Here is a 25,506-nt window from a genome sequence, read left to right on the forward strand (position 1 = left end):
ACGGCTTATCTAGCCATGTTTGACGAATTGACGAATGAAAGACGGTGATGAGTGAGATAGTAGATCAGATCCACGGCACAGTGCATTATTCACGCTGCTTGGTGATACCAACTGGGCGTTGAGCAGGGCTCAGGAGACGGCTCGGGGGTCCGGGAAAGGCCCAAGAGCTGCACGGTGCATGGGAACCTCGCGCGGAGGCCGTTGTCGGGCTTCACGCTGCATGCTTCTGGGCCGTGTTTGGGTGTGAAGACGTTGCATACTTGGGTCTGGAGGAGATGAACAGGGCGCAAGGGATTCAAGGTTTGGATGCCTCATAGTGCCACACCACTCGGCTCGCGGGCCTGACAGGTGGGCCCGCCGTCTCTTAGTGCCTCATGCTGATCCACCCGTGGACGACAACAACCAGCAATGATTTGCTCCTCTGCTCAGTCCGATGCGTGAGGCCTGCACGTTGCTGAAACAGGCTGGGTGCCCGCCGAACTGGTCTGCCGAAGCTGTGCCTCAATCACCAAATGCCGCTGTGAACGGGGGTTGCGCACCTCCCCCAAACGAGGATTCCCGCACATCGCGGTGGAAAAGGTTTCGCGTCTCCATATCATGACTCTGCTTAACGCGGGACCCTTGGGCTACTACCCCACATCTGGTGTGAACACCCCCGCTCCTTGCCAGTTGACAGCATCATGGCCTATGTCTGGGACGGGAGTGGTGCACTGGGAGCTCCCTGATTTCACAGCGGGTCATTTCCCTCGCGGTGTAGTACAAACGGCAGCTATCTACGCAGAAGCTTGACTTCTTCCTTTCATCGCTTTCCTCTCTCAGCCTTCCTCAATTTCTACAGTAGCAACTATGGCTTCAGCCACCGAGGTGGACAGTCCCTCCATCCTCTCGAAGCTTACCTTCGGGAAATTCTTCCTTGCATTTTGTGCCTATCTTGCATTCAAAGCGCTGCATCAAATCGTCTACTATCGCTTCTTCCATCCATTGTCCAAGTTCCCCGGTCCATTCTGGGCCAGTGTGACGCGACTCTGGGTTGCGTACCACAACGTTAAGGAAGACGAGCGCCTGCTTGAATATGAATTGCACAAGAGATATGGTATACATTGCCCATCAGATGTGACCCTGTGTTGCATAGCTAACCTTTACGGCAAGGTCCTGTCATCCGCATAACGCCTACGCTGCTCTTATGTAGTGACGCGACGAAGCTTCCCGACATTTATAACCGACAAGCAACCAAGTCCAAGCACTACATTACGGGTAGCTTCGGGGAGACGGAAAGCTTGTTCAATATGCAGGACTGGAAGCAACACGCTCATTTCCGGAAGGTCGCCGCAGGACCATATGCCTTCTCAAATATCAAGAAGATGGAGCCTTTGGTGGACATGCGCATTGCTGACTGGATCAGCAAACTTACCAAGCTGTTCGCCAAATCACCAAAGAAGTTCGATTTTGCTCCATGGGCAGTATACATGTAATTGCTATTTCAAAGAACCAGTCTTTGCAACTCCGCTGACCAGGGCCCTAGGGCGTATGATATAATCTCAGAGATTGGTTTTGGAGCTCCATTCGGTTTTGTCGAGTCGGGATCTGATGTTGGAGGCCTCATTCAGGGTTTCCACGATGGCCTCGTGCCATTTGGAATAATGGCTCGTCTATATCCCTTCACGAATTGGGTGAAGAGCACTTGGGTGGGCGAAAAGTACCTCGTTGCGAAACCAGAACATGACTCCGGCATTGGCACGCTCATGCGCTTCCGCGACAAGCTCATTTTGCAGCGCCAGGAGGACATTGAAGCAGGCAAAGTTGGACGCATTGATCTATTACAGACTTTCCTCGATGCGAGAACCGAAGATGGCAACCCACTCGACATGGATTACATCAAAGCCGAGATCCTTCTGGTTCTTCTTGCCGGAGCAGATACTACCGGAACTGCATTCCAAGCAATGATGTGTTACATCATGTCCAACGAAAAGGTCTACGCCAAACTCATGGCAGAGCTAGACGCGGCAACTCGAGCAGGAAAGCTCTCCCCAACTCCTCAATACGACGAAGTGATCCAGCACTGCCCATACTACGTCGCTTGCGTAAAGGAAAGTACGAGACTGTGTCCCTCCGCGCCGAACATCTTCCCCAGGCTTGTCGGAAAGGGCGGTATGGAGCTTGAGGGCAAGTATGTACCTGAAGGTATGGAAGTTACATGTAACCCGTGGCTCGTCCACCGCGATGAAAATATATACGGCCCAGACGCCTCGGAGTTCCGACCAGAGCGATGGCTAGAGAGCGAGGAAAAGACTAAGGAGTACAACAAGTACAACATGGCTTTCGGATACGGCGCGAGAGTTTGCCTTGGGAAAGACATGTAAGCATTCACTGACCCTTTATCGCTTACCATATCTAACCTTCTCGTAGTGCACTTATGGAATTGTACAAGGCACCCTTGGTATTCTTCCGCAGCTTCAAACCTGAAATTGTCAACAAGGAACAACCGGGCACGTTCGTTGTCAAGGGCGGAGTAGGATTCTGGAAGGTGAGTTTCATATTCCAGTATCGCCTTGCGACTTCTTCTAACGTCTATCTAGGATATGTGGATTACCATTGAAAGACGCGCGCCGGTTGTTTAGGCTTCTTACATATTACTTCAAACCTCTTCCTCTATTTCAGCACATGTAATTAGCTAGCATATGTTCCCGAGTAGACTTTCAAGGAACTTCCATGCGAGATATTGCAACCATGCCTTCGAGTTTCCTGAGTCTCCTGCATCTGAACCCTCAGAATCCCTGGAGGATACGAGAAAAACTAGTGCCTCGTTTAGACAGTCTACCCGTCACCATGCAACTGCGGAAGTGACTTCTTCGCGTTCGGCCCTGTTGATCCTCTCACTCATCCTCACCGCCGAGTCATGCCCCATCCCGCGCAGAAAAACTAAATCCCTGAATTCCCCCACCCCAGCCCAATGCCAGCTGCCGTTGCCACTGCCGCTCCCGCCTCGTCTCGTCTCGTCTCGCCTCGCCCGAAATTCGCACCGCACGGGCCCCCATTCACCGCCATCGACGGCGCCGGTCGATCCCTGCCCCAAGTGGGGCCCCCTGGCCCGACCCGCCGCCTCGGGTTCGGGATGCAAGGGTTCTTTCCATGATTCATGGCCCGTTCGAAGACGCCACTCACACGGCAGTTGCAGCGCGAGCAGCGATCAGCGGCGCGCCGGTGTCGGGGGAGCAGCCCAAGCGAGGTGCGAGGCTGTTGGTGACGGCCTGCGTGGGTCCGACGTAACGGTGAACGGGCTGGCGTGGGTAGAAAAATGGAGAAGGGGAGGAAGGGGATACTATGTGCCTTGGTCTGAGTTTTGTGAACGGATGGGTTTCTTGCGGGAGGATTGGTGGGGGATGGGGGCCCGGGCTTGCGGCGGGAGAGTGGAGAGGGATGCGGCACAGCGGGATGCCGGAAGGAGGAGATCGTGTGGTCGATCTTTTGATAGGGTGCTCTGGGCTTGACTCGTGGAAATGGACTTCGATGATGCAGTATGGTGCGGACAGGCATATGCCAAGTTTGGGTTGTGTTTCGAAGATTGGGCGTGATTTCGGTGACATTTTCAAGTAACTGGATCGTGACCCAAGCTTGCATGGGGATAACCGATTAAAACGTTGTTCATGACGCAGTTGTTCTGTATTTGACAGTTGACAGATAACGAGCGCGCAGTCATAACCGGTCCTATTACTGGGATGTGATCATGATTCATTCTGGTTGAGGTTTTTGCTCAAAGCGTCGATCTAGCGCGCTGTTTGCCGCATTTGTAGACATATTTAGGAACCTTCAACTCCGACTTATATCCGTAGGAACAAAAAAAAGCTTCCGTTGCATCCTATCGTCCGTAGACGATCCATCATCAAGGCGTCCGGCGGCTAGCCCAGTTCATGTATCACCAGAGCGATCGAAATGCGCTGGTCCATCGCCAAACGGTCGACCCTAGAAACCTCTTCCAACTGGCTTTGAATTGTTTTCATGCGAATAGAAACTGCTCTCTTCCTCGTCGCTTCCTTCCACATGGGTCGTGATATGGGTTCTGGCAATGATACGACCATCCGGGACATTTAGCATTTCCTCGCTGTCGTTGCTCGCTCGGTCTTGCTCGATTTTGGTTGCTATACTGTTTTTCGCGTACGCTGGAAGTTCCGTGACGCTGTCCGCGATGTCGCCCTTGGCTGCGTCGCGATGGCTTAGTGGCCTCAATTTGACAGAGTTGTCGCCTACAGACGATGTGTTTTGTGTCGAGTTGGAGATTTTGTGGAATGGTCCAGACCCGGACTTTATACCTGTAGACCCATATTTTTGGTTGTTGTTGTGAGACGATCCGAGGAGTACGGGGGCATATCGTTTCGCAAGAGCCTTGAACGAAGGTATTGAAGCAGCAGCAATGCCCACGTTAGTTTCGATGACGCTCCAATACATTGCTCCAGATATTACGTAAGTGGCATCGGGGGAGACCCTGAGAGACGATTTGTTAGTTCACAAGGATTTTATAAATGTGAAAGATGTCAATCATAGACGTACAGCATTTGTGGAATGAAAGTGATACGGACAATGGAGGATATGCATGCACTTAACGACGGTTAGCACGCGCAACGAATCTTTAGACAGGTTATTGTGACTTACAAAAGGCCGAGGCAAAGCATGACGCCTAAAGCTATCCTTTGGTTGCGCGGGACCTGAAGCCGGATGACAAGTTTGACCGGAAGGGTGTAAGTTAACAAGTCCGTCGCAATGTTGAGAGCCGCGTTGGCTAGATAGAAGGCGTTGATATTGACACATTTCTTCTCTGTGATTGTGATATCCCACGCGGCAGAAACGGGATTGCACTGGAAGATGCAAGTCAAGACATTGGCAGTGGCCTGGCATCCCACGACTCCTGTCATTACAATCGCCGTGCGTCGCAGGTTGCGGTCGCCGAGTCGCATATACAGAGCGAGTACTGAAGTTTTGATGAACCCCAAACACGCGTTGTAGAATATGCTAGAAAACCACACGATCTAGAAATGTGAGCTACGTTCGAAGACTGGGTGGCTGGGAAGAACTCACCTGAGCATAGCTAATCATGTTCTGGGTTCCGCGAAGCATCACTGCTTCAACGTGACTTCCGAGACCATGATTTACGGCCATGATGGTCGCGGCTATAAAGGCCCATGATAGTACCTGCGCGGTATCTTAGGTTTGTCTTCTTCTCCACGTTCGTCACTCTTACTGATGCAATTGTGATGAGGACTGCGGTATTCTCGTTAGTCGACGCCTTCGGTTTGAAGTTGTCAGTGTTCGAATACTCACCATCGTCAGGTCCTATGGTTTTGATAACCCAAAACCGAGTGAACAGTCGTAGAAATATGATTACCGTGGTAATAGCGCCTGCGACTCGCGGTCAGAATTAGTAGCTTGTAGGGGAGTCCCCGGAAGGCGTGTATATCAAACAACGCACCGAACGCTATGCAGAGTGCAATGACTGTGTGTCCCACAGAGTCGTGACGAATCTCTTGAGCATCAGCCATGGCTTCAGTGGGCAATATGTGGTGGGGATGACCGCTGGAAGGATTGGAGAAGCTGCGGGGAAAAGATACAAAGACTGACTAGAGCTGGAGTAAGGGATGAAGCAAGTGGCTCTTGAACTGAAGTCACGAATAGTCACGCTCTAATAATGAAGTGAAGCTTATGATATCTGTGTGCTGGGCTGCTACCTCCCGCTATGCACGCTTCCGCAACGAGTGCATGACCCTGAATGCCCAGTTTATACCCCAGGACGCCGTCTATGCCTAGAAAAGAGGTGATCGGACAGTCCCTTGGCCGTTTACGCATTGCGGAACTGTCGGCAAGGCTTCAAGAACGGCCTGGCGTATGCTTAGAAAGGTTGGAACGTGCATGTCTACAGCCCAAGGGACGGCTGAGGTCGGGGATATTCGACGTGACATGTTTCACGTCACTCTGAAGCTGGCAAGAAACCGCGCTGCTCAACGTTCCCGCAGCTGGACAGTGCGAGTTCCTGGAGGCGAGAGGCGAGCTACGAACCGCCCCGCTGGTGAAGTGAAGCATCGGGCGCGCGACATGGTTCTCAAAGCAAAGGCAGTGGCTGCGGCGTGAAGCTGTGGGTCTCTCTTGGTAACGGAGATCCTGGTTGGAGTCGCAGAGTGGCGGGCCAACTGAGTGATGAGCATTTCGGGCGCTGGGAGATCTACAGTCTGTCTGACCGCGTCCCGCGTCGTCGAGTTGCGGGTAAACCTGCGCGGGGTGCCATGCCATCGGCGAGGGAGACCCAATGAACATGACGGTTGCTGTCTTAGTCCTGAATGCAGGTGTTGGTGGTTGTTGTCACGGGCGGCCCAAGAGGCTGCGCAGTCACCAGTCACAGTGACTGGGTGATGTTGTAGAGTAAGGGGGGAAGGGGTGGGGGTCGAGAGCCATCGGAGAAAATAAGCTCAGAAAAGGGCCGCGGTACCACTCCGTCGGGTCGGGTGCTCCTGCAGACCGTCACATCCTCCGTTCGTTCTCTGCCCTCAACTAAAGCGACAGTAGTTGGTTGGCGTCATGGAGGTCTTACATAGATAAGCCCACGTGAATGAGGATGGATGCTGCAAGCCATGTTCGTGCATCACACACCCAACTCCTGGAAACCAGGCCCCAACACGACGAATCCGTAATCCCTCCATTAGGAACACAGCCCGCAACTTGAATCCTTGGACACGAATCGGTTACTGCCGATACCTACTGTATTGGCCATCACAGCCTGCATGTCGGCCATTTCAGGAACGTCTGGCGGGGATATGGGCCTCGGTTCCCTTCTCTAGACACGGACTTTCCTTGAAAGACTGCAATCAATCCTCATAGGTGTCATGCACCATGTAAATGTGGATCATCTTATGTGTGGAGCAAAAGTCCATTTGGATGTGTAGTAGGTTTGCAGGGTACAGTAGGTATCTGCCGAAGAGAACCGCGTCAATAGCCGTTTGGTCGGTCAAGTCATGGTATCAGCTTCTAATGTCAAGGTTGCGCTATATCACAGTTACGAGGACTCTAATGCATTGAGCGAGAGCCTCGGAACTTGACGGCAGGGGTTGTCAACGTCGTGCTGTGATGAGCGGTTGAGAACTCTTCACTGTTCGCCGTACGTAAACGCATAACGTCAGCGCTCCCCACGAAAGCACAAAGAGGATACTCTATCTCTGGAAGGTAACGTAGTCGGCAAGCTAGTGGGCCATGCAAGCTAGTGGGCCACCCAATTTTTGGTGCGATTTAGACCTTTTAGCACCCCAGCAATCTCAACAACTACAAGATATAAAGTATAGCTTTAAGATTGCATATACTATCTAGCTCATTTTAATAGCTAAGAGAATGTTTGGAGCAGTATAGCAGCGTAATCCTATTATATTGTAGGTATTACTTGATTTTAGGGGCCAAAACTAGGCAACATTTTACTGCGGCTAAACAGGGCTATCAAGAGATCTAAAAAATTAACAGATGATATTAAAATAACCACGGATATCATTATCCTAAGTCACAACCTGGAATATTCTGTGATTGTTAAGATTGCTAGGGTGCTAAAAGGTCTAAATCGCACCAATAATTGGGTGGCCCACTAGCTTGCATGGCCCACTAGCTTGCCGACTACGTTAAGCAGTCTGTAATATTGAGTAATACATCATCATTCATGTAGTCTCCCATCCACTGGTTGTCTTTTGAAGGCCGGATCACGTGATATGTATCAACGAGCGAAGTCGTCATGTGTGACGACTCACACGCTCACTACTGTCTCTGAATTGTCTTCTTGAACTTTGAATTCATCATTTATAACTTGGTTCGCTCTTGGACTTATGCCAATTCGATTGTTTCGATTCCATTCTTATTTAGGAACAGTTCAGGGATCAGCCGATATCTTCACTTCACTGCCTGAACTGCTTGAACTGCCAGCTCGTTGTGCCACGCTCGCTCCTCAACATCTAGAAACACCTCAGCACTCGGATCTCATAAGCACGACTTTACTGCCCTTGACTGTTCGCGAGGATTGGAAGCCTCGGCATGGTCCTAGTCGCGCATCAAGAGGGGCCTTTTTTTGCACTTCCTCGAGAATTACGCGATGAAATCTACCGGCACCTTTTTTGCAGCCAACGCCAAATCGAGATCAAGTACCGAGTAACCGACGATCTAGGATGGGGAACTCCCCAGGCTGTGGGGACGCTACCAGTCGACTTTCTACGAACCTGCCATGAGGCCCTCTCTGAAGCGCTCGATTTCCTGTACGGCAAAAACGTCTTTAATCTTCAGTTGACCTCCAGCGAGAGTCTTCAATTTTTCTGCACTCTGTCATCCTACTCACTCACATGCATTGAGCATGTAATCCTTCAACTCGGCGCCGCCTCTTTTACCGTATGTAAATTCGTGAGCGACCGTATGTTCTTACGAACGCTCGCATCTCCAGACTGGGGTAATCCGTACTTCATGAGGAATCTTTATTCTTGCTTTTTGTCCGGACAAGTTATCGAGTTGCGGCTAAGAACCGATGACAAACTACGGTTGCGCCATGAACGGATAGAACACCAAGAGATCGGCACTATCATAGCCTCGACCGTTGAAGATGTGGTCAAGGCACACGTGCTAAAGACCGAAGGATTGGGGACCACGCTTCCTTTCAGCCATGTTTGGGAGTCCGACGAATGGGATTAGCTATTTCGATATTACACCATCCGTATTGAACAGCCTCTGAAATGGGAGACGAATACCGGCCGCAACGTCGTCTTTCGTCTTCATCCTGAGGCTGCGAATGAGAAAGTCTTAGAAGCAAAAAGGAAGATGTTGCGAATGGAGATGGGTTTGATGTCAGAAAGCAGAAGAATACGGTCGGGAGACGAGGTCTTACAAGATGCAAACGGAGGTATTGAATGCGGAACGGAGCTAGTTAGAATGGAGACGAACATTGAAGACACAAAGTCACTGGACCCCCTTTCGGAATGACAAGGCACTTTCCTCATACGACCCCCGGACTACTGTACATACCCACTCCAAGTCGAAGCCTAGCTTTTCTGTCAATCAACATCAGATTAGCTAGACTATAGTCCGGTTTAGGGATACATACTTGACTCCTTTCTAAGGGCAAAAGTACCTCTGATCTTAGAAGCCTTCTAAAAACGCCTTACACATAGGTTCTGAGTCGTTTCCGTGTAGTTACTACCGCCTGAATACTTCTAAGAAGGTCAAAAAACTCCACTGCAATGGGCAAATTTCGAGCTCGAGAGTTGGATGGACTGTATTTCTTAGCAACTATCCAGAAGCTTAGCGTGGCACAAGCCATGTTTTGTACGCGTTGTGCAACTGCAAAGAAGCGTCATCGATTCACGCACAAACTGTAGAGATCGTGCAGGGCGTGCTTTGCGTTGTGACGGGCCGTAGCTCTCTCAAATGTACTGCTTGAAGACCTCCGACAAGGTTGGGAAACTTCATATCGATGCAAAGAGTACGCGCTTGTGAAGCAGCGGCACTCTATAAATTGTTATAAAAAGGCTAAGCCATAGCTTCCCTTCGGAATGCCGCCTACCTATGCAGCCAACCCTTACCATTCGGCAAATACCCCCTACACTCCATGCTTTTCATCCCCTCCTTCTCCGCCATCCAGAATCCAATCACCTCTTTCTTCCGCAAGAACGCTTCCATCTCCTCTCTCCCCTTGAACCGCGCAAAGATTCTAGCACTCACCTCATCGTCCAGACACTCGTATACCTAGTACGTGTACACACCAGCCTCGGCTCCAGCAGCTTTCTCGGTCTTCTCCACTATCTCTGCGAGCGTGGTCAGAGCAGCCAAGACAGATGATCGCGCGGAAGATGATGTGCACACGATGCGCGTGTCTTGCATTATGCCGCACTCGCGGCTGTCCCCGAATAGGTCGAGGAAGCCACTGCGGGCAGCGTAGTGCGAGAGGTCGAGGCCTGTGGTAGATGCGGCGGGGATTAAAGAGAGAAACATTTGCATAGATGGGGAGTTGAGGTGCGTTTCGTAGAGATCCTTTGGTGTATCAGCGGAAGTAGTAGGCATAGTATAGAGCAAAGCATGAGGAGACGTACCTCTCGAGCTCCGTACACCTCGAAGGCAAACATACTCGTTGTTTTGTGAAAGTCGTGCGCGTAGTCGAGGGGGATTCCGAAGTAGTATGTCTTCGTGGTAGGTTCGCTGGACCAGACATACTTGGCGAGTTCATCATAGGCGGCTTGCCACTGTGATACGATGCTCGGTTAGCGTTCCGTTATCTTGAAAATGTGGTTTCTTGGAGAGTTAATATGATGCAGAAGCAGGAGCAGATTCGATAGAAGTGGGTGATATCGAAGCGTCAACAAGAGTATCTGAATGAAAAGACTTAGGGAAAGAACTAACATTATCATACTTATCAGGAACAAAATTACAGTTCGCAAAGAGGTAAAACATCTTTCCATGAGACTTATGTGTTGTGGAAATACGTCTTTCGAAGCGAACTAGCTACCAAGAGTATAGCGAGGCACGAGATATATTTAACAAGAAGCCTTAGTTCCTCTTACTCTGATATATTAGCTTCAATTGCTACAGGAGACCATTTCCAACGTTTTATACCTTACCCAAGGACCTTTCCCCTGCTACCGTCTTCCCAAATAGAACTGTCACGACACCTTCTATAATCCGGACAAACGTCCCCTTGCCCCCCCTCTTCGACTAAGAATCACCATTCACAGGACACTAAATCCGTCACGACACCTTAGAACTAGCACGACGCCTCGTGAAGAACCTGCAGATCGGAGCTAGGCTCCGGACACTGTTTCCCGGAGAACTAGGGATTGCGGAAGCGCATTGCGGAGGTGGCTTGCGTGCGCAACTGCCCCAGGATGAGGGGAATGTGGCTTGCCTGCTAGTGAACACTGAACAGCTGCTGCCGTCCAGAGTAGTGGTGTACTCTGTGCATCGTGTGAATGATATCGTAGGTGCTCCAAGGGGCTGTAGAGTTGCGGGATCAAGTAATCTTTTGCAGGGTCTTTCAACACATTATGGGGTCATCATATACAATATCTCTCACTTCTTTCCATCCCTGCTTACGACTGCTTTGCATGATCTAACATTAATACTCCACATGCACTCGAAGACCACCCCTGGTATCATATATCAAGTATGATTTAAAATAGTGAGCTACTATGGAATGGCATCTGGCAACTCAGAAAGTTCATGATGGTACATCTTAAACAACGGATCCCAGACCGTTACCGTTCTCTTGGTGATGTCACCGTTTGCGTAAGGGGGCTTTTCGTGGAAGAAATGCTTGTCTGCTGAGCACTCAACCGCTTTTCCGGTGATCTCGTTTGCAGCTTCATCAAGGAACAAGTGATAGGCGGATATTATGCAGGAGATTGGCGTCATACATTCAGGAGATACCGCATCTACCATTTCCTGTGGAATGATGTTCGTGTGGACGATACCGGGAAGTACAGCGTTTGTTGTAATATTCTCTTTCTAGACAAGGTCAGGATTCGGTCAGAATTCTGTCAGGGACGGCCAAAGTACGGGCTCCTTACGATCTTGAGCACTCGAGATGTTGCCCGGACAAAGTTCAATACCTAATCATCCATTAGCGATAATTCTTGAGATTAGCTCCATGACAAACTCACAGCGGCCTTTGCGCCATCGTACTCGGGATAAGTCTCATGAGGATATAGTGCAGCAGCGCTCACGGTCGTCACGATCTTACCACCTGGTACTTTGTTCTTCCTCATGAAGTGGATAGCGAGCTGTGTTCCGTAAACAACACCTAACATCCATGTGAGCGAAACGCTTCAATTATAGATGTCAGAGCTTACCTTTGTAGTCGACATCGGTACATAGCGTACTCGGCGCCGGCGGGATCCTTCGATATGTAAGTCCTATACATTCATTGGAAAAGGCTATATTCCATACTTGTCTGACCCCCGGTGGTTGAATATGTAGATTGAGCTTTTATCTACAATGCCGGCATTCGCGCACAGCGCATCGATCCTTCCATACTTGTCGAATACGGCCTGAAAAGTCTTTGCTTGACTATTGTAGTCGGCTACGTCTGTCTGGAAGAAATCGGCTCCCTCGCCAAGCTCTTTCGACAGTTCTGCGTTTGGCTGGATATCTGCCATGGCAACTTTCCAGCCTTTGCTCACGAGATCACGACTAAGACCTTGGCCCATGCCGGACTATTCGGGATGTAAAGTCAACTCTTTTGTCGAAGTGCCAGCTTCAATCGACAGATTACATACGCTTGCTCCGGTCACGATCGCGACTCTGCTCGAGGTACCCATTGTAGTATTTTTCTTTGGACTTGAAGATTGAATATTTGAAAGGCGAGCAAGAGAAGGACAACTAATTGATGGACCAAAAGGATAGGGACGAAACACTGGCCTGTTGGGTATCTACACCCGTGTATGAAGGATTAGGCTTGAGATGTTCTTCAAGTAAGGCCCATGACAATTCTGCGCATCATACCGCATATGAATACCTTGTCTGCCCCTCAGCATCAGCGTTGGATGCCATGACTTTAGATTGCAAGACATGGGCGCAAATCCCCAGCCCCGGGAACGTTATCCGGGTCGAATAACAAGAAGCGATTCATGCGGATGTCACGATTTCCGACTCTGCCTTGACGATCCCCACTAGTAGCACAAATGGAATGGGCTGAGAACGGAATGCTAACATGTTCATCCAATGAAGGTACCAGGAGATTTGTCGAGCAATGAACTGACTTCGCGCTTTGAATTCTAATCACTTTGGAGAGAGTGAGGCTTCGATCCTCTCCGCTGTCCTCCACATCATGCGCTAGTCTTCGCTTGAATATACGGGGTCACAGGGAAGATAATGCACCTGATTCGGGAACGAGTGCTAGTGGTGGTGAGTATTGTAACGATTTTATGTGCAGAATACAGACCTTCCAATGCGATAGCCCTGATTGAAGCTAACTTACCTTCTCATAGCCAAACTTCGTTCATGGTTGAGCATACCAATCTGCTCGGAAACCCTGTCGATTCCTCCAATATTTCTTCAAATTTGAATCATTTCTTCTGAGATCAAGTGCCATGATATTCCCTTGACGAGTCCCAGTTAAAACAGGTAGCTTTAGTGACTTCCCGCAGCCGACTCCCAGCTCGGCCCGGAACCAGTCATAGCTTCCTGAGCTTAATCTCTCCGCATTTGAACCCTTTCCCCAGGATAACTTCTCCCGAGCCTCTCTACGCTTCTCACCCGCGCAGAAATAACAGCGCGTCTGATGATCAGAGTCACACCGCCCGAAACTGCGGCCGACGATAGGCTTGAGGCTTGCCAAAATTTGCAATGGCTCAAAGGCATATAATGGCGCGCTTGCCCCCTTGCGAACGCGCGATTGAAGGCAGATTTGGGTTTGACAAGCTATCCGGAAGTTGAAGAGCTACTCTCACATCATGAACGACGAAAAAGCCGATGTCGAGCACCACTCTGCCGATGAGCGGCCGTCTGGAAGCGTCAAAGGCAAGGAGGATGCGGCGCAGACCTATCTCCCGCAAGATGATACCGAATACAATGTCACATTCAAGACTTGGTGCGTTGTGTTGGTAAGTGGAAGACGCATCAAGGCGCAAACGCGCTATGACACAGGCTTTTTGCTGACACCGGTAGATTTTGTCCTTCTCGTACGGCATTTCGTTCTGGATTGTTCCCTCCCTGAGCTCTATCCAGACACAGCAAGTAATCTCAAGCTTAATTCTGAACGGCGCTTTGCTGACTTTGATCAGAGTTGCTACTCAACTCGGCGACCCATCTGCAGCTGCATTCTATATTTCAATCTATACTATAAGTTCTGTAAGTCTGTGATACCACGGCACTGGGCTAATCCATACAGATGACCGTCACAATTGCCTTTATGTAGGTATTCTAAGCCTGTAGGACTCTAGCGGATACTGACTGGTGTCTAGGGTCTGTGGCGCTAATTCGGACCTCTTTGGTCGGCGCTGGTTCATCATTGGCGGAAATGTGATAATGTTCGTTGGGTTTATAGTCGGTAAGTAGCGCAACCGAAACGTCCTCGATGTTTTCCTGTTACTGATCAGACTGCAAGGTGGCTCGGCGAAAAACAACACAGCAGTCTTAGTCGCTTGTGCCTTGATCGGATTTGGTGGTGGAAATGCACAACTCGCTGCATTTGCCCTCCCTGAGCTGCTACCGAACAAATGGAGACATTCCGCTATTGTTATTGCGGATATTGGAGTTTACTTCGCCGTCATCGTTGGCCCTGTCGCTGGGAGATTTGCTGGACAGCACGGCGACGCTTGGAGATGGCTATTCTACGGTCCAGCTATTGCAGTTGGCTTCTCGTTCGTGGGCCTTTTTTTCTATTACTTCCCACCAGCTCATCCACGAGGTATTCCATTCCGCCAGGCGCTTCGCGAGCTCGATTACGGAGGAGCGATTCTTTTCATCATCTCTACGACCTTGACATTGACTGGAATTGTGTACACAACTACACTTCCATCATCCGATCCCAAGGTCATCGGCACTCTTGTCAGTGGACTCGGGCTGCTGGTTATGTTCGCACTGTACGAGACGTTCATACCGTTGAAACAGCCTCTTACGCCAACTCATGTCTTCACACGTGGCCATGGACGTGAGCTCACCGCTCCCTTTGTGGCTGGGTTTGTCGTTACCATGTTCTACTATGCAATCAACGTGATCTACCCCACGATGATTGCCGTATTCTTCACGAACGAAACGACTAGTTTCCGATATGCGATCGTTCTAACGTGAGTACGACTCTCCATTGGACCGAGGCTTTACTGACTCCTCGTCTAGACTTCCTCAGAATCTCGGATTGACCTTCGGTGCCGTCCTGCTCACTAGTTTTGGTACCAAGATTGGGCATTGGAAATGGACTCTCACTGCTTCAGTGACCACCATGGTGGTCTTCGGTGCGCTTCTCGGGCTCGGTACACCTGACAGGAAGGGCATGGTCAGCAGAACCCGAATTCTTGTCCTTAGACTGAAATCACTGACAAGATACAATAGATGATCGCGTTCGTCTTCCTAGCTGAGATGGGTTTTGGCTGGGCGCAGGTAAATATCGCTGTGGTGCTTGTATTCTTCAAAGCTAATCATGTCTTAGTACTTATCTATCGCTTTCATCCAATTCGGTGTCGATCAAGTTGAGTTGGGTATCTCTGGTGGTCTAGCGTAAGTTCTCTCTCCAGCTTGCAGGACTAAGCACTAAAGCATCTTGTAGCGGCGTTGCACGCTTTGCGGGCGGATCAGTAGCTATCAGCGTCTACACCACCATTCTTACCAATGTGCAATCTTCGCACGCAGCAAAGCTTGTACCTGCTGCAGCCATCGCTGCCGGCCTACCTGCGGCGTCTGCTTCCGCGCTCCTCGCCGCTATTCCTCTTGGCTCCGCCGCGATCGCGAAGGTGCCGGGCATCACCACCGAGATTGCTGTTGCAGCGGGAGCGGCGTTCCAGCAGAGCTATGCAGTAGGATTACGGACTACGGCCCTGAGCTCGCTGAGTTTTGGTATCATCGGGATAATTGGTGAGTTTCACCCATTTCTGGGCATAAGCGCGTAATATGTTCTAACAAACACGGCAGCCTGCATTTGTTGCAATGATATTGGGCACAAGATGACAAACAAGATTGAGATCTTCCTTGAAAACGACGAGAATGCGGAGAAGAATAAATTCCATTGATCGTTAGGAGGGTGTAGATACGCCCATATGCCGCCGTCTGAAGCGCCTCGATATATTTCCAGAAACACGGACAAGATGGAAAGTCCATTGCTTTGGATGATCTGGATACATGCCGGGGTACCTCGGACGGCTGTGGATAGGTCCACAGACTAGAACTGTGCCATAGACTTTTATCTCAAATCATGTCGTGACGAGTGTCTGAGCTGCTGATATGTCCCATAATGCTTACCATCAGATTGTGTACAAAATACATTTGGTAAAACGACGGTGAACAGCTAAGTATAAGGATGAAGACTAATGCTATCGATGGCAAGACTCACTCGGTATTGGACTTAGTGATTTCCGCGGAGCTGGAGGACTACGATGGTATGGGTGAGAGGCGCAGGATGGCCCTATCAACCGTATCGATGTCGAGAGGTCCAATCTAGCCAGCCACGGAACTGCACGCGGGATGCGGACGCGCTGATGCATTTGATTGATGCTCGATGAACGTCTGGACGACTGCATTTTCCCGAGAGGCTGGCTCAGCCGGAAGTCCCACAGGGTCGCGAGCCATTGTGGCAGGTCGTGGGGGAGGTGCTGGCGGCTCTGCAAGTCGTAATGACCAGCGAGCTGATATTCACAAGGACGCTCTGCACACGCCGACTTCTCGAAGCCAGCTGGACGCGGTGGTCCCGGGTCGCGGCGGCGCTGAATGGTGCAGCGAGGCAGATGAGGGACGGGAGCGATGTGAAGCTGGTCGAGTTGTTCACGATCACCCCCAACCAGCGGAGAGGTGCCGCGCCGGAAAGGGGTCAGGTGGTGAGAGAGCTGCCAGCCGTCAGACGAGGTGTGGAGTGTGGAGCACAGTGTGGGCCAAGCTGAGCAGGCGGCTTTCCAGGGAGTATTGGCTTGGCATCGAGCAGAACTCCAACGGCCGATGCCACAACCGCAGCATTCCAACCCGCCGGCAGCTCCAGGCCTCCCGTGCCGTGGTTCCTGCTGATTCACAGCGCCCGCCGTCTCACCTGGTGATACTGTGCAACGCCTGCGCAGAACACCATCCATCGCACAATCCATAGGGCTCCTTGGTCTCATTTGCGCCATCAGGCCACGCTGGAAAAGGGCATTATCGAAAGGAGGGGCAAAACGTGCAAGAGCGGCAGCTGCTATCGATTTGGGATAGATGCGGTGCTGCAGTGCTGACGCGCGGGATGCGACTCGTACCGATTGCGCAACAGGGCTGCAAAGGGGGGCAGACGGTCCAGAATGCAGACTGCTGAAGACAGCAACGGGCCGCTGGACGCGCGTGCTCAGGATTGCGGAGAAGAGATGCAGGGCACTTTAACGGTTCTGGCAGCGGTGCAGGAATCGCAGAAATGAAGGCGCTGCTAGAGCTCCCGTTTCCGGCGCAGAGCGAGTCGCGAGCAGGGGGTTTGTATTGCTTCGCAAGCCTATCGACGGCCGCACTGCTGTATCGCAGCCGGCGCGACGCCCCAACTGGTGATGGCGGCGCCCTGGCTGGGCCTTTGCAGCCAGACAGACTGCTGGTGCGAGGAGGCTTGCCAGGTCGAGCCGGTGGCTTGAAGTCGGCCCAAAGCTCTGCTTCTGGGGGCGTGTGCTCGCGCTCGATAGTGCTAGAAATGCCCTCAGCGCCAGCGGGTGCGAATAAAGAAAAGACGTCCCCCGGTCAAAGATCATCTCTGTTCAACACCGCATCCAACTTTCGTCACTCTCTTTTTGCTGTTCTTCAGGTCGTCTCTCCAGCTTCACCGTCCTTGGCCGTCGAGCACGATCGGCATCAAACATCCCGCACCACAGCATCGCCGGGCCGCTGGCGCTGCAAGGGGCTGCCTCGACCACATATCTGCCAATTGGGCCACACCACTCGCCAGCAACCATTGCACCGCACCGCTGGCCGCCGCTGGCAGCAGCCTGCGAGGCAGGGCGCGCTGAGATAGCAGGAGACGGTCATGTTCTGGTGCAGCGGTGGATGCCTGTCGGTGCAATGAAGCCCTCTCGGAACCGCGCTTCGTCGTCGTGCACAAGCACCCGCCGCCCTCGGCCGGAGAGACAACAGCTCGCATCTCGTGTTCCCAGGAAGTGGCGGGAAGAGAGAGCCGCATGGGCTGCAGGTCAAGACACACCCGTGTCGCACCATGACCAGGTCTGGCCATGCGTGGAGAGTCAGCCTTCGAAACAACGAGCTCCACCCGGGAGCGAGCCGAGTATCTATATCAGCTGCAGACGGCCCGTGTCGACGCAATCCTTCAGACCCAGCGCGCTGCTCTTCCTGGTCGTGCTGGTAACGTTGGCCCTGCTCTGTGGACCCGTCATCGCGAGCGACACACATGGTGATCGACATCGATCCGCGCTCGACGCCAGTGTCGACTTGCCCTCCAGCTTTGACGGCCTTCTTTTTCTCGACCGCAGTGAGCCGCCTCCACGCATGCATCTGCTCGCGCGGGACCATGTCCACACGACCTCCACCGCAGACTCGCAATCACCCACCGCAACGAAGAAGTCTGCCTCCTCCGCGAGCTCCCTGACGACGGACCCCGAAGCCACCACGACCCTCACCTCGATGCCGCAACCATTTGACGCCGTGCTGAGCAACAACTTTACCTCGTCTTGCCAGAACTTCTTCCAGACCTTCCTCTCGAACTCCACCTTCACCGACTGCCATCCGTTCTCGCTCCTCCTCCAGGTATGCTTCGTGAGCTGAAACGTATGTCGCAAGCGCTGACAACTGCAGACCTCAAGCGGCTTCTTCGATGCCTCCAAATCCTTTGTCCGCATCACGCAGACCCTAGACGCGACATGCAAGGTCGACTTCCACCAGTGTGCGGCGGTGATGAATGAATTTGGGCGCGCCATCAAGAACGAGAGCAATTGCGCGGTAGACTACGCGCAGGACAGCCCGCTAGTGCTACAGGCATACAACGGTTTCCTCGCGTACCAACCACTCTACCAGGCCGGGTGCTTGAGGGATGCTCGTGGCAATTACTGTAAGGCGACTACTGTTCTTGCGTATGGCCTTGACTAATAACTTCCAGGCTTCGCCAATGCCATCACCAACACCACTGCCGTAGTGGACTCCTATCCGTACTATCTCCCTCTCGGCGTCTCGCTCCCAGCCACATCTCGACCGACATGCAGCACATGTCTCCAGGACACCATGGCCATCTTCTCATCGTTTGCCGGCAACACGACGCAGCCCATCAGTCAAACGTATGGCGACGCCGCTCAGCAGATCGACGTCGGATGCGGGCCAACGTTCGTCAACCAAACCGCAGCACCACTAAAGGGTGGTGCAGGCGGCATCGGAGCCGGCCTGACACCAATGTTCGCGCTTTGGATGATGCTTATCGCATATCTGCTATGAGACAGGAATGCCACGACGCATTTGCCTAAACGGTCGCCGCAAAGCGGTCACCAGACACGCTCTCTGCTTTACACTGTACATTTGATTTTAAGCACCTGATCCAGGATACATCAGCGACGGCGCAAAGGGGTTACAGTGGACGGATTGAATTTGGAGTCCGGGAGGCCCAAACGGGGGCGCCTCCTGGCCGGCGTTGGGAAAAGCTTCAACGTGTGGATGATATGAACGGGCACTCCAGCTGCCGATTCCATGCCACGGACACTTTCGATTTTCTCTTTTTGATTTATTAGAGCTAGGATGATACCACATTACTTTCCCGGTGGTTGCACCTATGGGCGCAGCTGTCAATAATAAATATAATTAATATCGCAACACTACGAGCCACCCATCCATGAATACAGGGACAATCGAAAAAGACAAGGGCGCTGGTACCGAGCCCGGCAAGAATAGCCGCATTTCCTCCTTAGTGACCCATTCGGGTGGGATGAAACAGACAGGAGTCACGTGCAGGTGTATCACGAGCAGGATTTCCTCAGATGGGCCCCCTTGCATCAGACGAAACCTTGGCACGTTCAGCAACACCGCTTGGCTGCTCTCCCGAAACCTTTCAGCGCTCACCACGTCCGCCATGCCTCCTGAGGCGCCTGGTTTGCAGCCGTGCTGCCCATCATCATCACGACGCCGCCGCACATCGATCAGTTGCGCCCACGATCTGGGTGCGGGAGCGACGGCGGAGCGGAGATTGCTGGGGCGCGGCGGGCTTTGTCTGACAGCTAACGGGGCGGTGTGCGTGGCTTTGTAGGACGTTCCTGGCGATTCGCAGGGATGCTCGACAGCAACGGCCGCCATCATGGGTGTGCGACAACGAGCTTGGCCGTCGGAGAGGTCAAACACCAGCCGTCTCATTGGCTCCATGCAGCCGTGCATCGCATCTCAGCCCTATCCCCAGGGGCATCCCACTTTATCCCACACGCCCGCCTCTTCCGTCTGATGGAAATACCACACTGGCCGCGTGCACCGAGTGATATGTTCCTTCCTTAAGTTCCTCCTGTCTGCCTCGTTGTGACCTTTCTGGCAACCTCTTGCGACTACATATCTCCAACGCGCCACCTGCTATCATGACCGCGGTGATGACCATGGGTGGTGGACTGGCACCCGCTTCCCGACACGACATAATCAGTACTCTGTTGAACGACTACGGCAGCTCCTGGGAAAACGGGGGGTCTTCGCCGTATGCAGTCTCTCCCGTGCGCGACCTGCCACCGCTGCCGTCCATCAAAGACCTTCCGCCGCCTCCCCCTAAAGACGACAAGCCGCTGCCTTATTTCATGCGTTTCCAGCTCCGAGGTGAATAGCCAATTTCGTAGTCTCAAGTCTGTCTTATGTTCGCTTGTGTATGCGTGGGTCCGTCCGTGCTCTTACGATTGAAAAAGATCGAATTCAAGAGCTAGGCTGAGGCTGTGCGCGGCGGATGCTCAGCTTCGCCCGAAACATGGGTTCTGAGCACTTCTAGCAGCTCAAGACAACGTCTTATCACTGTTCGGTCAAGAGCGCCTGCTGACACGTGCCAGTGGACGAGGCAAGCACGAAGCCGCCGACGCAGCAGGAACCCACAATCATCCACTCTAAATCTATCAGTCGCGGCAGAAAGCCCAACAACCTCAAGCTCGCCATAAGCAACGGTGCCACTGCCGTCCTACCATCCACACAGCTTACCAACGCGTCATCTACTACTGCTGCACATACACCGCAACTCTCGGACCGCCCGCTGCCAGGATTACCCGATCTGCCACCGCCTCCACCTAGAAAGTCATCCCTGCGGCCTCAGATGGGCAACAAGGACTCCAAGGTTGCAAATGATAAGGAAGAGAAAGCGACGTCGCCCAAGGGCAGCGTCTTCAAGCGACGTCCAGTACCCGCTCCCAAGGTGCCTGGAGTGAAGAAGTATCCCACACTTGGTGATACTCTCTCCAGAACGGGCTTGAAGCACAAAAAGTTGGTCGACCGAGGAAGTCTAGTCGACCAGCAAAGCACAGCCGACCAGCGAAGCATTGCAGCCTCCACGTCACCCAGTACAATTCCATCACACGCGCAAACTCGGTCGAATGCCACCGACTATTCCTCAACGACGCCGACCAATGTTACCTCGCTAGCTGGTACGTCTCGAGCTGGCACTTCTACAGCCACAGGCAGAACGGGCAGCACCTCCATCGACACGAACGGGCCTCCAACCCCAGAACCAAGGACTTCTCTCGTTCCATCGCTTCCATCGCCCAGTCCTGTACCAGAAGAGTCTCCCTCCAAATATGGCCTTCGGGATCGATCACCAAGCCCGAAAGCCGGACCGCCCCCCGTATCCAAGCACTACCGGGGGAAAAGCAGCACGGGTTTCGACATCTTCAAAGTACGTGAAACCCCGCACCGTAGATTTCGTACCTGCAATCTATTCTCGTTCTTCTCGCTGGCCGCCCCGAGATTCAGCTATGCAGGCAAGCACGCTGACGAGTCAACTTCCAGGCTTCTTCCGGACTCCAGAACGCGCGAGCGTACCTGAATACCATCACACCGTCGCCTACGCCCTCTCCCATCGTAACGCCCATCGCAAGTGTAATGAACACCACGACACAGTCCCAGGAGACGAGTGAGGATGAGCCGCTCTATTCGCCCCGCTCGCCGAAAATACAGGAACTACGGAGGAAGCGCTCATCGATTCTTTTATCCCTGAACGAAAACCGGCCTGCTACCTGCAACGCCCCGTATCTCACCGTTACACACACCGACTGCTACCACAACCACGCCCACTTCCACCCTGGAAAGAACACAGCCTGCCCCGTAGCATGCATGCTCTGCTACAAAGACGAGCCAAGTGAACGGTGGACCTGCACATGGTGCGCCCTTCGGATCTGTTCAGGCTGCCGCGCAAACCTCGAAAGAGTGCCTAGCCGCAATATCTGCGCTTTGAAAAACTCGAATTTCAGCACCAAAGATTCGCGAACGCGCTCCCGTGTGAGTAGTGGGCCAGGCGTCGTGCTATGGGAATCGAAGATGGAGAAGGTTAGAAAGTGATCGGGGTAGAGATCAAGTATTCGGCAGCTTAGTATCAAGATGGAAGATGACGAGATGGAGAGATTTTGGACCGACACCAGCTTCAGCTCAACTCAATCCAGTTCACCACCGACATTTTCAATTCGTCTAGCTCTGCGAGCTCCCTTTTGGATGGATTCAGCCTTTCTTCCTTTATCTGTCAGACGTACGCACATACCCCCGCATTGGCATACTGCATTCGCATCGAATCGGCGTTTTCCCTTCTCACCCACCCTTCAATGAAAGAGCTTTGAAGCCATCCTCAGACCAGCAACGAGTCGAGCAAGACTCCTTCCCTGTGCAGTCGATTTCCTTTTTACGGTTAATGTCTTTCCGTATCGTATGTACACGCTGGAGTTACGGCCGGTCGATATTGGATTGTCTGGGTTGGAATGGCATTGCTATGCCAAAGAGCTTAAAGCGTCTATCCGACACTTTTGTATCTAACAAACATGTTTCCTTAGAGCCTTGACTTGGAGTATTTCCTAGTCGAAGTATTTAGATAGATAGAAATGGAAGTCGGGAGGATGGACACTTTTGAGACTTTATTCTAGCATCTTCATTACCCTTCAGCTCGATGGATGATCCTTTATTTCTGTGATTTAACATGCAGTATAGCAGAGAATCATGGATGGGTGGAAGATCATCGTGGTAGATTCTGGGACCTGGCCACCCCAAGGCAATCACCAAGGCAGTCGTGTATCCTAAAGTAGCCTATGTATGAGGCGCGATATATGTAGATCTTAGAGTTCAATAATCTCCTAAACACAATCCTCCACACTGAGTTGTCGTGAGGTGCCTGTAGTCAATGTACGTAGTCCTGTTTAATTGTAGATTTCCAACACCATGTGCTCCCACATAGAAAGCGGGGCTGCAGGTGCGAGGATGTATAATGACTATGGGGATGGCGGAGATTTCCATGCTGAGGTGAGTGATCCCGAACGTCCTTTGTCCGTGCGCCCGGAGAAACCATTTGCCGATACCTTGGCGCGTTCTTTTTCAAGGTCTCGAGAAGCGGTTGCGGGATTCTTTCGTTGCGCTCGGCCACCCCACAACCACCCAACAACTCCACTACTCCTAGAAATCCCTTCACAAGCAGCTCTCCTGCTAGAGCCAATTCCCAATCACTTGACATGTCCGACTACGGCGGTGATGACGGCGGAGGAGACGTTGGTGACTACGAGTACGTCGAAGCCTCCACCTTGAGTGCACCTGGATAGTCCAGAGACCCAAATTCAATGCGCGCATGGGCGTCTTTCACTCTCCACTACGTACTGACACGTATATTTCCGCATAGGGAAGCTCTCGATGTCTATGAAGACGACAACATCGAACCTGATATATACGAAGAAGAGGACGGGGAGAAGGAGGACGTAGGCGGCGGTGAGGACCCTGGTGGAATAGAGCACAACGAGAAGAACATCGTGGCGATCGGCGACCCGGCTGCCGTCGTAGCAGCAAAGGAGCAGAAGAACACGGTCAAGAATCTGAGGGAGAAGCGGGTGCCGAACGAGAAGCGCACGACTACACCATACATGACCAAATACGAGCGCGCTCGAGTGCTGGGGACGCGCGCGTTGCAGATCAGGTACGCCCCTCAATTTTGAGAAACGAAGCTTGGGAGGCTGCTTTTTGGGCCTGTCGCTGATATGGAGATATAGCGGAAACGCGCCGGTTCTTATCGATGTGGAAGGAATGACGGATCCGCTTCAAATTGCTATCAAAGAGCTTCGCGAGAAGAAGATCCCCTTGGTGGTGCGGAGGTATCTCCCGGATGGCTGGTAAGTGGAATAACATGTTGTGTCGTTTAGACTACCTCTAACATGTGATTTAGGTATGAGGACTGGACATGCGAGGAGCTGCTATGATACGTCGAAATTAGTTGCATCTAAGGAGTTTTGGGGGTTGACAAAATAGGATCAGGCGACGACCCTGGAGGCGTTTTGAAGCGGAGTACCAGATTTCTGACTGGTGCATTCTGTACAACTGATATCAAACTTAGCGAATACTCACTCGTCTATGTCAGAGCGAAAGATTTCCCCTTGCAGACTCGACGTCGGGAATTGTTGCTCCTTTTAGTGAACATAGTAGGAAGTGGGGTAGGCAAAAGATGCCCCGCATATGGAGACGTCAGTCGACACAACAGCTCCGTCACAACCTCGAGTTTCTCTTAACTGCTCAATTGAACTCAACACAACCTCTCACAACTCTCCTACTATCCCCACGTTCAATATGCCGTTCACAACTACAGCTACCATCGCCTCGTTCGGCGGCAAGCTGCTAAAACTGACACACAAGGCCACCAGCACGAACTGCGACATGGCTCTCAACCTCTACTTGCCTCCTCAAGCGGCGAAGTCTGGCGCAAAAGTTCCAGTACTGTTCTATTTATCTGGTCTAACCTGCACTGGAGACAACTGCGCAGAAAAAGGGTTCTTCCAGCACGGAGCGAGCGAGAAGGGTGTTGCGGTTGTCTACCCAGATACTAGCCCAAGTACGCCTACCTGATGCACTTCAATGAAACAAGCTAACGCCGTTGTAGGAGGGTTGAGGATCGAAGGCGAAGACGAGGGATGGGACTTCGGAACCGGCGCCGGCTTCTACGTGGACGCAACTAAAGACCCCTGGAGCAAAGGCTACAAGATGTACAGCTACATCACTGAGGAGCTCCCAAAGGCGCTATTCTCCTCCTTCGACCAGTTGGACTCCAGCAGAGTCAGCATCACAGGACACAGTATGGGCGGGCACGGCGCTTTGACGTTGGTCAGTGTTCCTGGATGCGAACAGAACCCAGTGGCTGACAGCAGCCCATCTAGTTCCTGAAGAACCCAGGCATGTACAAGTCTGTATCGGCATTCGCTCCCATCGCCAACCCAATCAACTGTCCATGGGGCCAGAAAGCGTTCAAAGGATACTTCGGCGAGGACCAGCAGGCGAAGTGGGCGGAGCACGATGCGACGGAGCTGGTGAAGAAGTGGAAGGGGCCCCTGAATCTGCTCATCGACGTGGTGCGTCCTCAACAAACTTTCTCCAGATCTCGGATTCCAGACTGGCAGCTAACGGCCTTTAGGGCACTGGCGACAACTTCTACAAGCAAAAGCAACTGCTGCCGGAGAACTTCATCGAGGCGGCGAAAGAGGCGGGTAATGATAGTGGAATCACGCTGCGGATGCAGCCGGATTACGACCACAGCTACTTTTTCATGGCCTCGTTTGCAGACGATCATGTTGCGCATGCTGCGAAGTATTTGTTTGCCTAGTAAGTTGGTCGCCCGGCAGCTGTGTTGTGGCGACTGACAGGTGCAGAAGCGGTTCCACTGGCAAGGAAAAGTTATAGATTGGGAAA

At 52.2% G+C, this 25,506-nt stretch overlaps 13 protein-coding genes across 13 annotated transcripts; 8 read left to right on the forward strand and 5 right to left on the reverse strand.

The window, feature by feature from the left end:
- Window positions 1–804: 804 nt before the first annotated feature.
- On the forward strand, window positions 805–2,726 carry BDZ99DRAFT_458200 (flavonoid 3',5'-hydroxylase). The gene is made up of 5 exons (XM_033718862.1): window positions 805–1,093; window positions 1,150–1,468; window positions 1,523–2,356; window positions 2,407–2,524; window positions 2,577–2,726. The coding sequence occupies exons 1-5, from the start codon at window positions 847–849 to the stop codon at window positions 2,616–2,618; spliced, it is 1,560 nt and encodes a 519-aa protein (XP_033583290.1). The 5' UTR covers window positions 805–846; the 3' UTR covers window positions 2,619–2,726.
- Window positions 2,727–2,934: 208 nt separating this feature from the next.
- BDZ99DRAFT_458201 (uncharacterized protein) lies at window positions 2,935–3,313 on the forward strand. The gene has a single exon (XM_033718863.1). It carries the CDS (start codon window positions 2,951–2,953, stop codon window positions 3,131–3,133), a length of 183 nt encoding a protein of 60 aa, XP_033583291.1. The 5' UTR covers window positions 2,935–2,950; the 3' UTR covers window positions 3,134–3,313.
- On the reverse strand, window positions 3,159–3,584 carry BDZ99DRAFT_514924 (uncharacterized protein; the record flags this gene model as incomplete). Its single annotated transcript, XM_033724923.1, has 1 exon — window positions 3,159–3,584. One exon carries the CDS (start codon window positions 3,582–3,584, stop codon window positions 3,159–3,161), a length of 426 nt encoding a protein of 141 aa, XP_033583292.1.
- Window positions 3,585–3,711: 127 nt separating this feature from the next.
- Window positions 3,712–5,531, reverse strand: BDZ99DRAFT_566171 (uncharacterized protein; the record flags this gene model as incomplete). Its single annotated transcript, XM_033727555.1, has 6 exons — window positions 3,712–4,480; window positions 4,546–4,593; window positions 4,648–5,021; window positions 5,071–5,184; window positions 5,234–5,391; window positions 5,462–5,531. The coding sequence occupies 6 exons, from the start codon at window positions 5,529–5,531 to the stop codon at window positions 3,961–3,963; spliced, it is 1,284 nt and encodes a 427-aa protein (XP_033583293.1). The 3' UTR covers window positions 3,712–3,960.
- Window positions 5,532–7,816: 2,285 nt separating this feature from the next.
- Window positions 7,817–8,734, forward strand: BDZ99DRAFT_133637 (uncharacterized protein). The gene has a single exon (XM_033712631.1). The coding sequence runs from the start codon at window positions 8,050–8,052 to the stop codon at window positions 8,692–8,694; it is 645 nt and encodes a 214-aa protein (XP_033583294.1). The 5' UTR covers window positions 7,817–8,049; the 3' UTR covers window positions 8,695–8,734.
- An 824-nt stretch (window positions 8,735–9,558) lies between these two features.
- Window positions 9,559–10,446, reverse strand: BDZ99DRAFT_484974 (uncharacterized protein; the record flags this gene model as incomplete). Its single annotated transcript, XM_033722678.1, has 4 exons — window positions 9,559–9,715; window positions 9,752–10,029; window positions 10,089–10,251; window positions 10,406–10,446. The coding sequence occupies 4 exons, from the start codon at window positions 10,444–10,446 to the stop codon at window positions 9,559–9,561; spliced, it is 639 nt and encodes a 212-aa protein (XP_033583295.1).
- Window positions 10,447–11,178: 732 nt separating this feature from the next.
- On the reverse strand, window positions 11,179–12,596 carry BDZ99DRAFT_542698 (15-hydroxyprostaglandin dehydrogenase; the record flags this gene model as incomplete). Its single annotated transcript, XM_033726766.1, has 6 exons — window positions 12,267–12,596; window positions 11,938–12,203; window positions 11,841–11,887; window positions 11,652–11,791; window positions 11,559–11,600; window positions 11,179–11,496 (listed from the first exon to the last, which is right to left on the reverse strand). The coding sequence occupies exons 1-6, from the start codon at window positions 12,306–12,308 to the stop codon at window positions 11,179–11,181; spliced, it is 855 nt and encodes a 284-aa protein (XP_033583296.1). The 5' UTR covers window positions 12,309–12,596.
- A 1,254-nt stretch (window positions 12,597–13,850) lies between these two features.
- BDZ99DRAFT_458209 (MFS general substrate transporter) lies at window positions 13,851–15,922 on the forward strand. The gene is made up of 8 exons (XM_033718864.1): window positions 13,851–13,902; window positions 13,953–14,038; window positions 14,096–14,777; window positions 14,827–14,983; window positions 15,040–15,087; window positions 15,137–15,204; window positions 15,254–15,558; window positions 15,616–15,922. The coding sequence occupies exons 1-8, from the start codon at window positions 13,880–13,882 to the stop codon at window positions 15,711–15,713; spliced, it is 1,467 nt and encodes a 488-aa protein (XP_033583297.1). The 5' UTR covers window positions 13,851–13,879; the 3' UTR covers window positions 15,714–15,922.
- A 2,219-nt stretch (window positions 15,923–18,141) lies between these two features.
- On the forward strand, window positions 18,142–19,077 carry BDZ99DRAFT_376295 (uncharacterized protein; the record flags this gene model as incomplete). The annotated part of the gene is made up of 3 exons (XM_033715019.1): window positions 18,142–18,399; window positions 18,448–18,700; window positions 18,749–19,077. 3 exons carry the CDS (start codon window positions 18,142–18,144, stop codon window positions 19,075–19,077), a joined length of 840 nt encoding a protein of 279 aa, XP_033583298.1.
- A 360-nt stretch (window positions 19,078–19,437) lies between these two features.
- On the reverse strand, window positions 19,438–20,004 carry BDZ99DRAFT_494175 (uncharacterized protein; the record flags this gene model as incomplete). Its single annotated transcript, XM_033723294.1, has 1 exon — window positions 19,438–20,004. The coding sequence occupies one exon, from the start codon at window positions 20,002–20,004 to the stop codon at window positions 19,438–19,440; it is 567 nt and encodes a 188-aa protein (XP_033583299.1).
- Window positions 20,005–20,195: 191 nt separating this feature from the next.
- Window positions 20,196–22,143, forward strand: BDZ99DRAFT_514930 (uncharacterized protein; the record flags this gene model as incomplete). Its single annotated transcript, XM_033724924.1, has 3 exons — window positions 20,196–20,424; window positions 20,649–21,481; window positions 21,595–22,143. 3 exons carry the CDS (start codon window positions 20,196–20,198, stop codon window positions 22,141–22,143), a joined length of 1,611 nt encoding a protein of 536 aa, XP_033583300.1.
- Window positions 22,144–23,237: 1,094 nt separating this feature from the next.
- On the forward strand, window positions 23,238–24,366 carry BDZ99DRAFT_458213 (RNA polymerase Rpb6). Its single transcript, XM_033718865.1, has 3 exons — window positions 23,238–23,749; window positions 23,823–23,942; window positions 23,996–24,366. Exons 1-3 carry the CDS (start codon window positions 23,400–23,402, stop codon window positions 24,027–24,029), a joined length of 504 nt encoding a protein of 167 aa, XP_033583301.1. The 5' UTR covers window positions 23,238–23,399; the 3' UTR covers window positions 24,030–24,366.
- A 27-nt stretch (window positions 24,367–24,393) lies between these two features.
- Window positions 24,394–25,420, forward strand: BDZ99DRAFT_484978 (esterase D; the record flags this gene model as incomplete). Its single annotated transcript, XM_033722679.1, has 4 exons — window positions 24,394–24,655; window positions 24,704–24,924; window positions 24,978–25,169; window positions 25,232–25,420. The coding sequence occupies 4 exons, from the start codon at window positions 24,394–24,396 to the stop codon at window positions 25,418–25,420; spliced, it is 864 nt and encodes a 287-aa protein (XP_033583302.1).
- Window positions 25,421–25,506: the final 86 nt, after the last annotated feature.

The sequence above is a fragment of the Mytilinidion resinicola genome (assembly GCF_010093595.1).
Source record: "Mytilinidion resinicola strain CBS 304.34 unplaced genomic scaffold BDZ99scaffold_2, whole genome shotgun sequence".
Classification (NCBI taxonomy): domain Eukaryota; kingdom Fungi; phylum Ascomycota; class Dothideomycetes; order Mytilinidiales; family Mytilinidiaceae; genus Mytilinidion; species Mytilinidion resinicola.